This window comes from Hemiscyllium ocellatum, chromosome 31 (genome assembly GCF_020745735.1).
Source record: "Hemiscyllium ocellatum isolate sHemOce1 chromosome 31, sHemOce1.pat.X.cur, whole genome shotgun sequence".
Lineage (NCBI taxonomy): Eukaryota > Metazoa > Chordata > Chondrichthyes > Orectolobiformes > Hemiscylliidae > Hemiscyllium > Hemiscyllium ocellatum.
Genome location: NC_083431.1, coordinates 3,700,169 through 3,714,737, shown reverse-complemented (window position 1 = coordinate 3,714,737; position 14,569 = coordinate 3,700,169). Strand labels below are relative to the sequence as shown.

Below are 14,569 nucleotides of genomic sequence, written 5' to 3'. Positions count from 1 at the left end.
ACACAGCCCCACACTGTCCTACACAGTCCCACACTGTCCTACACAGCCCCACACTGTCTTTCACAGCCCCACACTGTATTACACAGTCCCACACTGTCCTACACATCCCGCACTGTCTTACTCAGTCCCACACTGTCCTACACAGTCCCACACTGTCCTACACAGTCCCATACTGTCCTACACAGCCCCATACTGTCCTATATAGTCCCACACTGTCTTACAGTGTCCCACACTGTCTTACATAGTCCCACACTATCCTACGCAGCCCCACACTATCCTACACAGTCCCACGTTGTCTTACTCAGTCCCACACTGTCCTACACAGTCCCACACTGCCCTACACAGCCCCACACTGTCCTACACAGTCCCACACTGCCCTACACAGCCCCACACTGTCTTACACAGATCCACACTGTCCTACGCAGCCCCACACAGTCCTACACAGTCCTACACAGTTCCACATTGTCTTACACAGGCCCACACTCTCCTACGCAGCCCCACACTGTCCTACACAGTCCCACACTGTCTTACTCAGACCCACACTGTCCTACACAGTCCTACACTGTCTTACACCGTCACACACTGTCCAACACAGCCCCACACTGTCTTACGCACCCCACACTCGTCTACACAGCCACACACTGTCCTACACAGCCCCACACTGTCTTACACAGTCTCACACTGTCCTACACCATCCCACACTGTCTTACACAGTCCCACACTGTCCTACACAGTCCCACACTCTCCTACACAGCCCCACACTGTCCTACACAGTCCCACACTGTCTTACACAGTCCCAAACTGTCCTACACAGTTCCACACAGTCCAACACAGCCCCACACTGTCCTACACAGTCCCACACTCTCCTACACAGCCCCATACTATCCTACACTGTTCCACACTGACCTGGACAGCCCCACATTGTCTTACACATCCCCACACTGTCTAACACAGTCCCACACTATCTTGCATAGCCCCACACTTTTCTACACAGTCACACACTTTTCTACACAGTCCCACACTGTCTTACACAGTCCCACACTGTCTACACAGTCCCACACTTTCTTACACAGACCCACACTGTCTTACACAGTCCCACACTGTCCTACACCATCCCACACTGTCTTACACAGTCCCACACTGTCCTACACAGTTCAACACTGTCCTACACAGTCCCACACTGTCTTACTCAGTCCCACACTGACCTACACAGTCCCACACTGTCCAGCACAGCCCCACAGTGTACTACACAGTCCCACACTCTCCTACACAGTCCCACACTGCCTTACGCAGCCCCACACTCGTCTACACAGCCGTACACTTTCCTACACAGCCCCACACTGTCTTACACAGTCCCACACCATCCCACACTGTCTTACACAGTCCCACACGGTCTTACACAGTCCCATACTGTCCTACACAGTCCCACACTGTCTTACACAGTCCCATACTGTCCTACACAGCCCCACACTGTCCTACATAGTCCCACACTGTCGTACGCAGCCCCACACTCTTCTACACAGCCCCACACTGTCCTACACAGCCCCACACTGTCTTACACAGCCCCACACTGTCTTACACTGTCCCACACTGTCTTACACTGTCCCACACTGTCTTACACAGTCCTACACTATCCTATGCAGCCCCACACTCTTCTACACAGTTCCACATTGTCTTACACAGCCCCACACTGTCCTACACAGTCCCACACTGTCCTACACAGCCCCACACTGTCTTTCACAGCCCCACACTGTATTACACAGTCCCACACTGTCCTACACATCCTGCACTGTCTTACTCAGTCCCACACTGACCTACACTGTCCCACACTGTCCAGCACAGCCCCACAGTGTACTACACAGTCCCACACTCTCCTACACAGTCCCACACTGCCTTACGCAGCCCCACACTCGTCTACACAGCCGTACACTTTCCTACACAGCCCCACACTGTCTTACACAGTCCCACACCATCCCACACTGTCTTACACAGTCCCACACGGTCTTACACAGTCCCATACTGTCCTACACAGTCCCACACTGTCTTACACAGTCCCATACTGTCCTACACAGCCCCACACTGTCCTACATAGTCCCACACTGTCGTACGCAGCCCCACACTCTTCTACACAGCCCCACACTGTCCTACACAGTTCCACATTGTCTTACACAGCCCCACACTGTCCTACACAGTCCCACACTGTCCTACACAGCCCCACACTGTCTTTCACAGCCCCACACTGTATTACACAGTCCCACACTGTCCTACACATCCTGCACTGTCTTACTCAGTCCCACACTGTCCTACACAGTCCCATACTGTCCTACACAGCCCCATACTGTCCTATATAGTCCCACACTGTCTTACATAGTCCCACACTATCCTACGCAGCCCCACACTATCCTACACAGTTCCACATTGTCTTACACAGCCCCACACTCTTCTACACAGCCCCACACTGTCCTACACAGCCCCACACTGTCTTACACAGTCACACACTGTCTTACACTGTCCCACACTGTCTTACACAGTCCCACACTATCCTACCCAGCCCCACACTATCCTACACAGTTCAACATTGGCTTACACAGTCCCACACTGTATTACACAGCTCCAAACTGTCCTACACAGTCCCACACTGTCTTGCACAGCCCCACACATTCTTTCACAGCCCCACACTGTCCTACACAGTCCCACACTGTCTTACACAGCCCAACACTCTCCTACACAGTCCCACACTGTCCTACACTTCCCCACACTGTCTTGCACAGCCACACACTGTCCTACACAGTTCCACACTATCCAACACACCCCACACTGCCTGACACAGTCCCACACTGTCTTACAGTGTCCCACACTGTCCTACACAGTCCCACACTGTCTTACACAGTTCCACACTGTCCTACTCAGCCCCACACTGTCTTACACAGTCACACACTGTCTTACACAGTCAAACACTGTCTTACACAGTCCCACACTGTCCTACACAGTCCCACACTGTCCAACACAGCCCCACGCTGTCTTTCTCAGCCCCCACACTCGTCTACACAGCCGTACACTTTCCTACACAGTCCCACACTGTCTTACACTGTCCCACACTGTCCTACACCATCCCACACTGTCCTACACCATCCCACACTGTCTTACACAGTCCCACACTGTCTTACACAGTTCCACACTGTCCTACACGTCCCGCACTGTCTTACTCAGTCCCACACTGTCCTATACAGTCCCACACTGTCCTACACAGTCCCACACTGTCTTACACAGTCCCATACTGTCCTACACAGCCCCACACTGTCCTACATAGTCCCACATTGTTGTACGCAGCCCCACACTCTTCTACACAGCCCCACACTGCCCTACACAGCCCCACACTGTCTTACACAGTCACACACTGTCTTACACTGTCCCACACTGTCTTACACAGTCCTACACTATCCTACGCAGCCCCACACTATCCTACACAGTTCCACATTGTCTTACACAGCCCCACACTGTCCTACACAGTCCCACACTGTCCTACACAGCCCCACACTGTCTTTCACAGTCCCACACTGTCTTTCACAGCCCCACACTGTCTTTCACAGCCCCACACTGTCTTTCACAGTCCCACACTGTCTTTCACAGCCCCACACTGTCTTTCACAGCCCCACACTGTATTACACAGTCCCACACTGTCCTACACAGCCCCACACTGTCTTTCACAGCCCCACACTGTCTTTCACAGCCCCACACTGTCTTTCACAGCCCCACACTGTCTTACACAGTCCCACACTGTATTACACAGCCCCACACTGTCTTTCACAGCCCCACACTGTCTTTCACAGCCCCACACTGTCTTACACAGTCCCACACTGTATTACACAGCCCCACACTGTCTTTCACAGCCCCACACTGTCTTTCACAGCCCCACACTGTATTACACAGTCCCACACTGTCCTACACATCCTGCACTGTCTTACTCAGCCCCCACACTCGTCTACACAGCCGTACACTTTCCTACACAGCCCCACACTGTCCTACACAGTCCCACACTATCCAACACACCCCACACCGCCTGACACAGTCCCACACTGTTTTACAGTGTCCCACACTGTCTTACACAGACCCACACTGTCCTACACAGTCTCACACTGTCCTACACAGCCCCACACTGTCTTACACAGTCACACACTGTCTTACACAGTCCCACACTGTCCTACACAGTCCCACACTGTCTTACACAGTCCCACACTGTCTTACACAGTTCCACACTGTCCTACACAGTCCCACACTGTCTTACACAGTCCCACACTCTCCTACACAGTCCCACACTGTCCTACACGTCCCGCACTGTCTTACTCAGTCCCACACTGTCCTACACAGTCCCACACTGTCTTACACAGTCCCATACTGTCCTACACAGCCCCACACTGTCCTTCATAGTCCCACACTGTCTTACGCAGCCCCACACTCTTCTACACAGCCCCATACTGTCCTACTCAGCCCCACACATGTCTTACACAGTCACACACTGTCTTACACAGTCCCACACTATCCTACACAGCCCCACACTGTCCTACACAGTTCCACACTGTTCCTACACGTCCCGCACTGTCTTACTCAGTCCCACACTGTCCTACACAGTCCCACACTGTCTTACACAGTCCCATACTGTCCTACACAGCCCCACACTGTCCTACATAGTCCCACATTGTCGTACGCAGCCCCACACTCTTCTACACAGCCCCACACTGCCCTACACAGCCCCACACTGTCTTACACAGTCACACACTGTCTTACACAGTCCTACACTATCCTACGCAGCCCCACACTATCCTACACAGTTCCACATTGTCTTACACAGCCCCACACTGTCCTACACTGTCCCACACTGTCCTACACAGCCCCACACTGTCTTTCACAGCCCCACACTGTCTTTCACAGCCCCACACTGTCTTACACAGCCCCACACTGTCTTACACAGTCCCACACTGTCCTACACAGTCCCACACTGTCCTACACAGTCCCACACTGTCCAACACAGCCCCACGCTGTCTTACTCAGCCCCCACACTCGTCTACACAGCCGTACACTTTCCTACACAGCCCCACACTGTCTTACACAGTCCCACACTGTCCCACACCATCCCACACTGTCTTACACAGTCCCACACTGTCTTACACAGTTCCACACTGTCCTACATGTCCCGCACTGTCTTACTCAGTCCCACACTGTCCTACACAGTCCCACACTGTCTTACACAGCCCCACACTCTTCTACACAGCCCCACACTGTCCTACACAGCCCCACACTGTCTTACACAGTCACACATTGTCTTACACAGTCACACACTGTCTTACACAGTCACACACTGTCTTACACTGTCCCACACTGTCTTACACAGTCCTACACTATCCTACGCAGCCCCACACTCTTCTACACAGTTCCACATTGTCTTGCACAGCCCCACACTGTCCTACACAGTCCCACACTGTCCTACACAGTCCCACACTGTCCTACACAGCCCCACACTGTCTTTCACAGCCCCACACTGTCTTACTCAGTCCCACACTGTCCTACACATCCCGCACTGTCTTACTCAGTCCCACACTGTCCTACACAGTCCCACACTGTCCTATATAGTCCCACACTGTCTTACACAGTCCCACACTGTCTTACACGGTCCCACACTGTCTTACACAGTCCCACACTATCCTACGCAGCCCCACACTCTTCTACACAGTTCCACATTGTCTTACACATCCCCACACTGTCCTACACAGTCCCACACTGTCCTACACAGCCCCACACTGTCTTTCACAGCACCACACTGTATTACACAGTCCCACACTGTCCTACTCAGTCCCACACTGTCTTACACAGTCCCATACTGTCCTACACAGCCCCACACTGTCCTTCATAGTCCCACACTGTCTTACGCAGCCCCACACTCTTCTACACAGCCCCACACTGTCCTACACAGCCCCACACTGTCTTACACAGTCACACACTGTCTTACACAGTCCCACACTATCCTACGCAGCCCCACACTGTCCTACACAGTTCCACATTGTCTTACACAGCCCCACACTGTCCTACACAGTCCCACACTGTCCTACACAGCCCCACACTGTCTTTCACAGCCCCACACTGTCTTACACAGTCCCACACTGTCTTACACAGCCCCAAACTGTCCTACACAGTCCCACACTGTCCTACACAGTCCCACACTGTCTTGCACAGCCCTACACATTCTTTCACAGCCCCACACTGTCCTACACAGTCCCACACTGTCCCACTCAGTTCCACACTGTCCTACACATTCCCACACTGTATTACACAGTCCCACACTGTCTTACACAGTCCCACACTGTCGTACACAGCCCAACACTCTCCTACACAGTCCCACACTGTCTTACACTGCCCCACACTCTCTTACAGAGTCTCGACCATATTACACAGTCCCACACTATCCTACACAGTCCCACACTGTCCTACACAGCCCCACACTGTCTTACACAGCCCCACACTGTCTTACACAGCCCCACACTGTCCTACACAGCCCCACACTGTCTTACACAACCCCACACTGTCTTACACAGCCCCACACCGTCCCACACACTCCCACATAATCCTACAATCGAATTGCCAATCTCCAGCCTTTTTCCCAGGGTCCCTCCTGGATGTCCTGGCTGAGCCTGCCTCCCTCCCATTTCCCGGCACTCTATCCCACTCCCTGACTAACTGCTGTGTGAAACATTCTTTCTCACGTTTTGTTTGCTCCTTTTGCACACCATTTCAAATCTTGTTCTTGTTCTTGTTCTTGTCATGGGTGGGGACAGCTTTTTTTGACCGACTCTGTCTAGGTCTGCTTATGATTTTGAATCTTTCCTGTCCGATCCGCCCTCAGTCACCTCCTCCAGGGTTTTATACTCTGTGTCCTTATTAGTAAAGCTGAGGACATGATATGTTTTGTGAAGTGCTCTTTTACCTGCACCGCCACCTTTTAATGATCAGTACAATGTACCTCAAGGTCTCTATGCTCCTTTAGAATTGTACCTGCTATTATATATTATATATTGCTATTATATATTATATATAATATATATTGTGTTCCATTGTTCTCCAGATGTTGACACAAGCAGCTTTGAGAGTGCAGCCAAGGGGTGACACATGAGAATGTGGTAACATTGCTGTCACACAGAGATGTTAAGGGAGGGGCAGGACTGGGAGCTCAATATTCCAGGGTACAGAGCTTTCAGGAGAGACAGGGAACAGAGGAGAAGGGGAGGGGGGGGAGATTGCAATCTTGACCCGGAAGTCAATTACTGCAGGAAGGGGCAATGTTAAGGGGCGAGGCTCTTCACTTGAGGTCGTATGGGTAGAACCTAAATTCAGAAAAGTAATGCACTGTAGATCCACCTCAAACAAACAGTCAGGGAGCAACTAAAAGACAGACATGTGGGCAAATTCTAGAGAGCTGTAAATGGATGAGGTATTAATGGTCAGGGATTTCAACTTGCCCAACATTCACTGGGTAAGGGCAAAGAGGGGCCAGAAATAAAGGTTGTGGAATGGGAGGGAAGCTGATTGGAATGAGATCAGACAAGGTCTGACTAAAGCAGCGTACTTACATCAGAGTAACGGAGGTCAATCAAAACAGTAATAGGGAGAGTGCAGGGCCAACATAGAGTCACGGAAACAGACCCTTCGGTCCAACCTGTCCATGCCGACCAGATATCCCAACCCGATCTAGTGCCACCTGCCAGCACCCAGCCCATAACCCTCCAAACCCTTCCTATTCATATACCCATCCAGATGTCTTTTAAACTCTGTACTTGTACCAGCCTCCACCACATCGTCTGGCAGCTCATTCCATACACGTACCACCCTCTGTATGAAAAAGTTGCCCCTTAGGTCTCTTTTATATGTTTCCCCTCTCACCCTAAACCTATGCCCTCTAGTTCTGGACTCCCTACCCCAGGGATTGGCCTTGTCAATTTATCCTATCCATGCCCCTCATAATTTTGTAAACCTCTATAAGGTCACCCCTCAGCCTCCGACGCTCCAGGGAAAACAGCCCCAGCCTGTTCAGCCTCTCCCTGTAGCTCAAATCCTCCAACCCTGGCAACATCCTTGTAAATCTTTTCTGAACCCTTTCAAGTTTCACAACATCTTTCTGATAGGAAGGAGACCAGAATTGCACACAATATTCCAACAGTGGCCTAACCAATGTCCTGTACAGCCGCAACATGACCTCCCAATTCCTATACTCAATACTCTGACCAATAAAGGAAAGCATACCAAACGCCTTCTTCACTATCCTATCTACCTGCAACTCCACTTTCAAGGAGCTATGGACCTGCACTCCAAGGTCTCTTTGTTCAGCAACACTCCCCAGGACCTTATCATTAAGTGTATAAGTCCTGCTAAGATTTGCTTTCCCAAAATGCAGCACCTCGCATTTATCTGAATTAAACTCCATCTGCCACTTCTCAGCCCATTGGCCCATCTGGTCCAGATCCTGTTGTAATCTGAGGTAACCCTCTTCGCTGTCCACTACACCTCCAATTTTGGTGTCGTCTGCAAACTTACTAACTGTACCTCTTATGCTCACATCCAAATTATTTATATAAATGATGAAAAGTAGAGGGCCCAGCACCGATCCCAGTGGCACATCAACGTGTCCAAAGGGGTGATGGGTGGCACCAACAAGTTCAGAGAATCCTGAGGTGAGGGCATGTGCAGAATTGGGCTGAGGGGAAGAGGGGAACTCTCGGGAGATACAAAGGGCTCAGAACATCAGAAGAGTGTTTTCCCTGGAGTGTGGGAGGTTGAGGGGTGACCTTATGGAAGTTAATAAAATCACGAGAGATTGAGATGGATTAATGGCAGGTGTCTTTTCCCTAGGGTGGGGCATTTCAAGATGAGGGGGCACATTCTTAAGGTGAGAGGAGAGAGATTTTAAAAAGACACAGGGGGACAAATGTTTTACACACAGAGTGGTTCATGTGTGGAATGTACTTCCTGAGGAAGTGACGGATGTGGGGACAGTTACAATGTTTAAAATACATTTGGATAAGGACATGAATGGGAAAGATTGGGAGGGTTATGGGCCAGGAGCAGGCAGGTGGGACCAGATTAGTTTGGGATTGTGTTTGACATGGACTGACTGCACCGAAGGGTATGTTTCTGTGCTCTATGATAGGGACAGCACGGGGTTAGATACAGAGTAAAGCTCCCTCTACACTGTCCCTCATCAAACACTCCCAGGGACAGGGACAGCACGGGGTTAGATACAGAGTAAAGCTCCCTCTACACTGTCCCTCATCAAACACTCCCAGGGACAGGGACAGCACGGGGTTAGATACAGAGAAAAGCTCCCTCTACACTGTCACCATTAAACACTCCCAGGACAGGGACAGCACGGGGGTTAGATACAGAGTAAAGCTCCCTCTACACTGTCACCAGTAAACACTCCCAGGGACAGGGACAGCACAGGGTTAGATACAGAGTAAAGCTCCCTCTACACTGTCACCATTAAACACTCCCAGGGACAGGGACAGCACGGGGTTAGATTAGATTAGATTAGTTACAGTGTGGAAACAGGCCCTTTGGCCCAACAAGTCCACACTGACCCGCCAAAGCGCAACCCACCCCCCTACATTTCCTAATTAGATTACAGAGTAAAGCTCCCTCTACACTATCCCCCATGAAACCCTCCCAGGGAGGGACAGCCCTGGATAAGAACGTGAATGGGAAAGATTGGGAGGGATATGGGCCAGGAGCAGGCAGGTGGGGCTAGTTTAGTTTGGGATTGTGTTCAGCACAGACTGGTTGGGCCGAAGGGTCTGTTTACGTGCTGGATGACCCTATGAGTATGACTCTAAAACTCAAGTGGCGTATAGGGGGGTAAGTAGAAAAGAAGTTAGGAAAGTGAAGAGGGCACATGAAATAGACATGGGTGGGTAAAATAAACAAAAGTCCAAAAGTATTTAATAACTGTATTAGGGTCAACGAGGATAACCAGGGAAAGAGACTAAAATCACAAAGTTTAGGTTGTGCCAGAAGATGTCAGTGAGGTATTGAGGTGAGCTTTTTGCACCTGTATTCATGGTAGAGAAGGATGTTGTGGATACAGAACTTGGGGAGGGGGGTTGTGACCAACTGAATACATTCGCATTGATGGGGAGGAGGTTTCAGTTGTTTTAGTGAAGAGGTCTGTAGGCCCAGCTGGGACAGACCCAAGCCTGCTGTGGGAGGTGAGGGAAGATAATGCAGAGACCCTGATATTCAGTTTCAAATCCTCTCTGACCACAGGAGAAAGGCCAGATGACTGGAGGACAGCGAATGTGCTGCCATTATTCAGGAAGGGTGATGGCGAAACAAGTCAGTCTAACCTCAGTCATAGGGAAACGACTGGAAACATTCTGAGGGGCAGAATTAACGTCCCAGTTGGAGAGACTAGGATTAAATAAGGATAGTCACTGTGGCTTTGAAAGGGACGACCATGTCTAACAAACGTGGTTGAAGTTCTCGAAGAGGTAGCGAGATGTGGAGCTGAGGGTAATGAAATGGACATAGTCTACATGAACTTCAGTCAAACATGGAAGACTGGTTCTGAAGCTAAGAGCCTGTGGGATCCAGGGCAGTTTGGCAAATTGGATCCAAAGTTGGCTTTGTGGCAGGAAGCAGAGGATGCTGGTCTGAGAGAGTTATTGTGACAGGATGCTTGTGTGCAGTGGTTCGCTGCAGGGCTCAGTGCTGGGTCCCTTTCTGTTTGTCGTGTACATTAATGATGGAGACTGATTGTAGGGGGAAATGATCACAGGGAACAGGAACATTAGCGGCAGTGTGCTAGATAGTGAGGAGGAAAGCCTGAGACTACAGGAGCAGAAAGGCTGGACGGTCAGGTGACAACAGTGACAAATGGGATTGGATCCTGAAAAGTGAGAGGTGATGCATTTTGGGAGATGAACAAGGTCAAGGAATAGACTGAGTGATCGGAGCTGAGGAAGTGGAGGATCAGAAGGTTATTTACATATTCATCGATCCTTGAAGGCAGCAGGACTGGGAGATGAAGTGGTGAAGGAAGAGTATGGGACCATGGCCTTCATTAGCCGAGGGATTGAATACAGAAGCAAGGAGGTTGTGATGGAGCTGTATAAGACGTGCGTTAGGCTCCAGCTGGAGTACTGTGTGCAGTTCAGGTCATCACGTGAGAGGAAGGATGTGAGTGCATTAGAGAGACTGCAGAGGAGGTTCCCCAGGGGAGTGTTACCTGGGCTGGAATGATTCAGTGATGAAGGGAGACTGGATAGGCTGCAGTTCCTTTCCTTAGAGTAGAGAAGGCTGAGGGGGCGGATCTGAGGCAGACAAAGTTTAGAGGGGTGTGGACAGAGTCAATGGGTAGAACCCTTTCCCCTCAGTCGAGGGGACAATAACCAGGGGGCACATTATGAAGGAAGGAGCCGGAGGGTTAGCAGGGGCTTGAGGATATGTTTTCCCCCCCCCAGAGGGTATCTAGAACTCACTGCCTAAAAGGGTGTGAGAGACAGCATACATCAAGCCATTGCAGATGAATGCTTCAAATACTACAACATCCAAGGCTATAGGCCAAGTGTTGGAGATGGGGATTAGAATAACTGGATGCTGAATACACAGCGAGAAAATGATGGACCAAAGGATCTCATTCAGTAAAACTGTGACACTCTGATACTGACCCTTCACCCGAGTGAGGTCAGTGAATTCAGATTTCTCCAGCTTCCTCATTTCCCCTCCCCCCACCTTGTCTCAGTCGGTTCCCTCAACTCACCGCCCTCCTAACCTGCAATCCTCTTCCTGACCTCTCCGCCCCCACCCCACTCCGGCCTATCACCCTCACCTTGACCTCCTTCCACCTATCCCACCTCCATCGCCCCTCCCCCAAGTCCCTCCTCCCTACCTTTTATCTCAGCCTGCTTGGCTACTCTCTCTCATTCCTGATGAAGGGCTTATGCTCGAAACGTTGAATTCTCTATTCCTGAGATGCTGCCTGGCCTGCTGTGCTTTGACCAGCAACACATTTGCAGCTGTGTGTGTGAGGGACTGTACCCCAGTGAGGGTCAGTGTGTGTGTTGGACTGTACCGCAGTGAGGTCAGTGTGTGTGTGGGACTGTACCCCAGTGAGGGTCAGTGTGTGGGACTGTACCCCAGTGAGAGTCAGTGTGTGTGTGTGTACCATAGTGAGGGTCAGTGTGTGTGGGACTATAACCCAGTGAGGATCAGTATGTGTGGGACTGTACCCCAGTGAGAGTCAGTGTGTGTGGGACTGTACCCCAGTGAGGGTCTGTCTGTGTGTGTGTGTGTGTGTGTGTGTGTGTGGGACTGTACCCCAGTAAGGGTCAGTGTGTGTGGGACTGCACCCCAGTGAGAGTCAGTATGTGTGGGACTGTACCTCAGTGAGGATCAGTGTGAGTGGGACTGTATCCCAGTGAGAGTCAGTGTGTGTGTGTACCCCAGTGAGGGTCAGTGTGTGTGGGACTATAAACCAGGGAGGATCAGTGTGTGTGGGACTGTTCCCCAGTGAGGGTCAGTGTTGTGTGGGACTGTACCCCAGTGAGAGTCAGTGTGTGTGGGACTGTACCTCAGTGAGGGGCAGTGTGTGTGGGACTGTACCCCAGTGAGGGTCAGTGTGTGTTGGACTGTACCCCAGTGAGGGTCAGTGTGTGTTGGGGGAGGGTGAGCTGGAAGGCAGGACTCCGAGGGAGATGTTGCTGTGGGAGTGTGCCCTGAGCTGATGTGTCTCTGCCCATGGCCAGCCCTTTGCTGTGTTACTTACATGGGATCTTGCTGATGATCTGTGAGTTGCTGGATGTAGGCTTGTCTCTCCTGCTGCTGCTGTAGCTCGGAGCTGGGGAGCGTGCCCTGCATCCACTGGCCTCCAGGGGACAGTGCTGGCTGCTGTCACGCGTTCCAGCTGCTGGGACAGCTCTCGGACCTGGGCCCTCAGCTCCTGGTTTTCCTGCTGCAGCTGTGTCAGTGTCTGTGAGAGTGGAGTCAGCAGCTTAAACATGTCCTCGATTCGTCCTTCCACATCCTTCTTCAGGACACTGATATCCACATGGACGTCCCGAATGGCCTTCTGCAGACTGCCCTCAAAGTAACTCACAGCCTGACCCAGAGAGACTGGCTCTGAGTCCAGGAACTTCGAAGACTCCATGGAGCTGCCTCCTCACCAGCTGACACAGCCTGTCCCTGGGAAACTGGCAGCGGTAATACAGTGCCACTCTACTCCGGGCACAGTCCCCTGTCCCTCTGCCCAGCTCTCAGACTCTGCTCAACAACAGCCTCACATTCAAACACTGCACACTGATCCTGCCCCCCTCTCTCAACTCTGCCCCCTCGCTCTCTCTCTCCTGCTTTCTCTCTCACACACACTCACCCTCTGTCTCTCTCTCACACACACACACACTCACCCTCTCTCTGTCTCTCTCTCTCACACACACACACACTCACCCTCTCTCTGTCTCTCTCTCTCACACACACACACACTCACCCTCTCTGTCTCTCTCTCTCTCACACACACACACACACAGTCACTCCCTCTCTCTGTCTCTCTTTCTCTCACACACACACTCACCCTCTCTCTGTCTCTCTTTCTCTCTCTCACACACACACACACACTCACCCTCTCTCTGTCTCTCTTTCTCTCACACACACTCACCCTCTCTCTCTCCAACACACACACTCTCTCTCACATATACACGCTCACCCTCTCTCTGACTTTCTCTCTCTCACACACACTCACCCTCTCTCTGTCTCTCTCTCTCATACACACACAGTCACTCCCTCTCTCTGTCTTTCTCTCTCACACACACTCACCCTCTCTCTGTCTCTCTCTCTCTCTCCGACACACACACACTCTCTCTCTCACATATACACACTCACCCTCTCTCTCTGTCTTTCTCTCTCTCACACACACTCACCCTCTCTCTGTCTGTCTCTCTCTCACACACACTCACCCTCTCTCTGTCTGTCTCTCTCTCACACACACTCACCCTCTCTCTGTCTCTCTCTCTCACACCCTCTCTCTCTCTGTCTCTCTCTCTCCCCCCACATCTGCTGCGATTCACTGACAGAGGCAGACACTCCAGGACTAGGGGTTTCTCGGGAGCTGCTGTCTGTCAGAGAGGGAGGAGCAGCAGGAGGGGGGGTGGGGGGAGGTGACTGTCAGTGGATCATTCCCTGGGGGGAGGGGGGTTCTCTGTGTAACCAGACACTGTCCCTGCGCTTCCCGGAGTCGGTTCCTTATCAGCTGCAGGGGAGTAACTCTCCAGAGACACACACTGTCTCTCATACACACAGACACACACACACAGACACACACACACAGACACACACACAGACACACATACACAGACACACACACAGACACACACATACACAGACACACACACACATACACAGACACACACAGACACACACACACAGACACACACACACATACACAGACACACACACAGACACACAGACATACACACACACACACACAGACACAGACACACACACAGACACACACACACACACGCACACACACGCACAC

The 14,569-nt window shown here is 51.5% G+C and overlaps 1 protein-coding gene across 1 annotated transcript in view; it reads right to left on the bottom strand.

Moving 5' to 3' along the window:
* The window catches only part of smtnl (smoothelin, like), a 58,534-nt gene extending 43,965 nt beyond the window's left edge, over positions 1-14,569 (bottom strand). Inside the window, exon 1 of the mRNA XM_060848248.1 lies at positions 12,806-14,569. Within this exon, the coding sequence (XP_060704231.1) occupies positions 12,806-13,186 (381 nt within the window). The 5' untranslated portion in view covers positions 13,187-14,569. The remainder of the gene's footprint in view (positions 1-12,805) is intronic.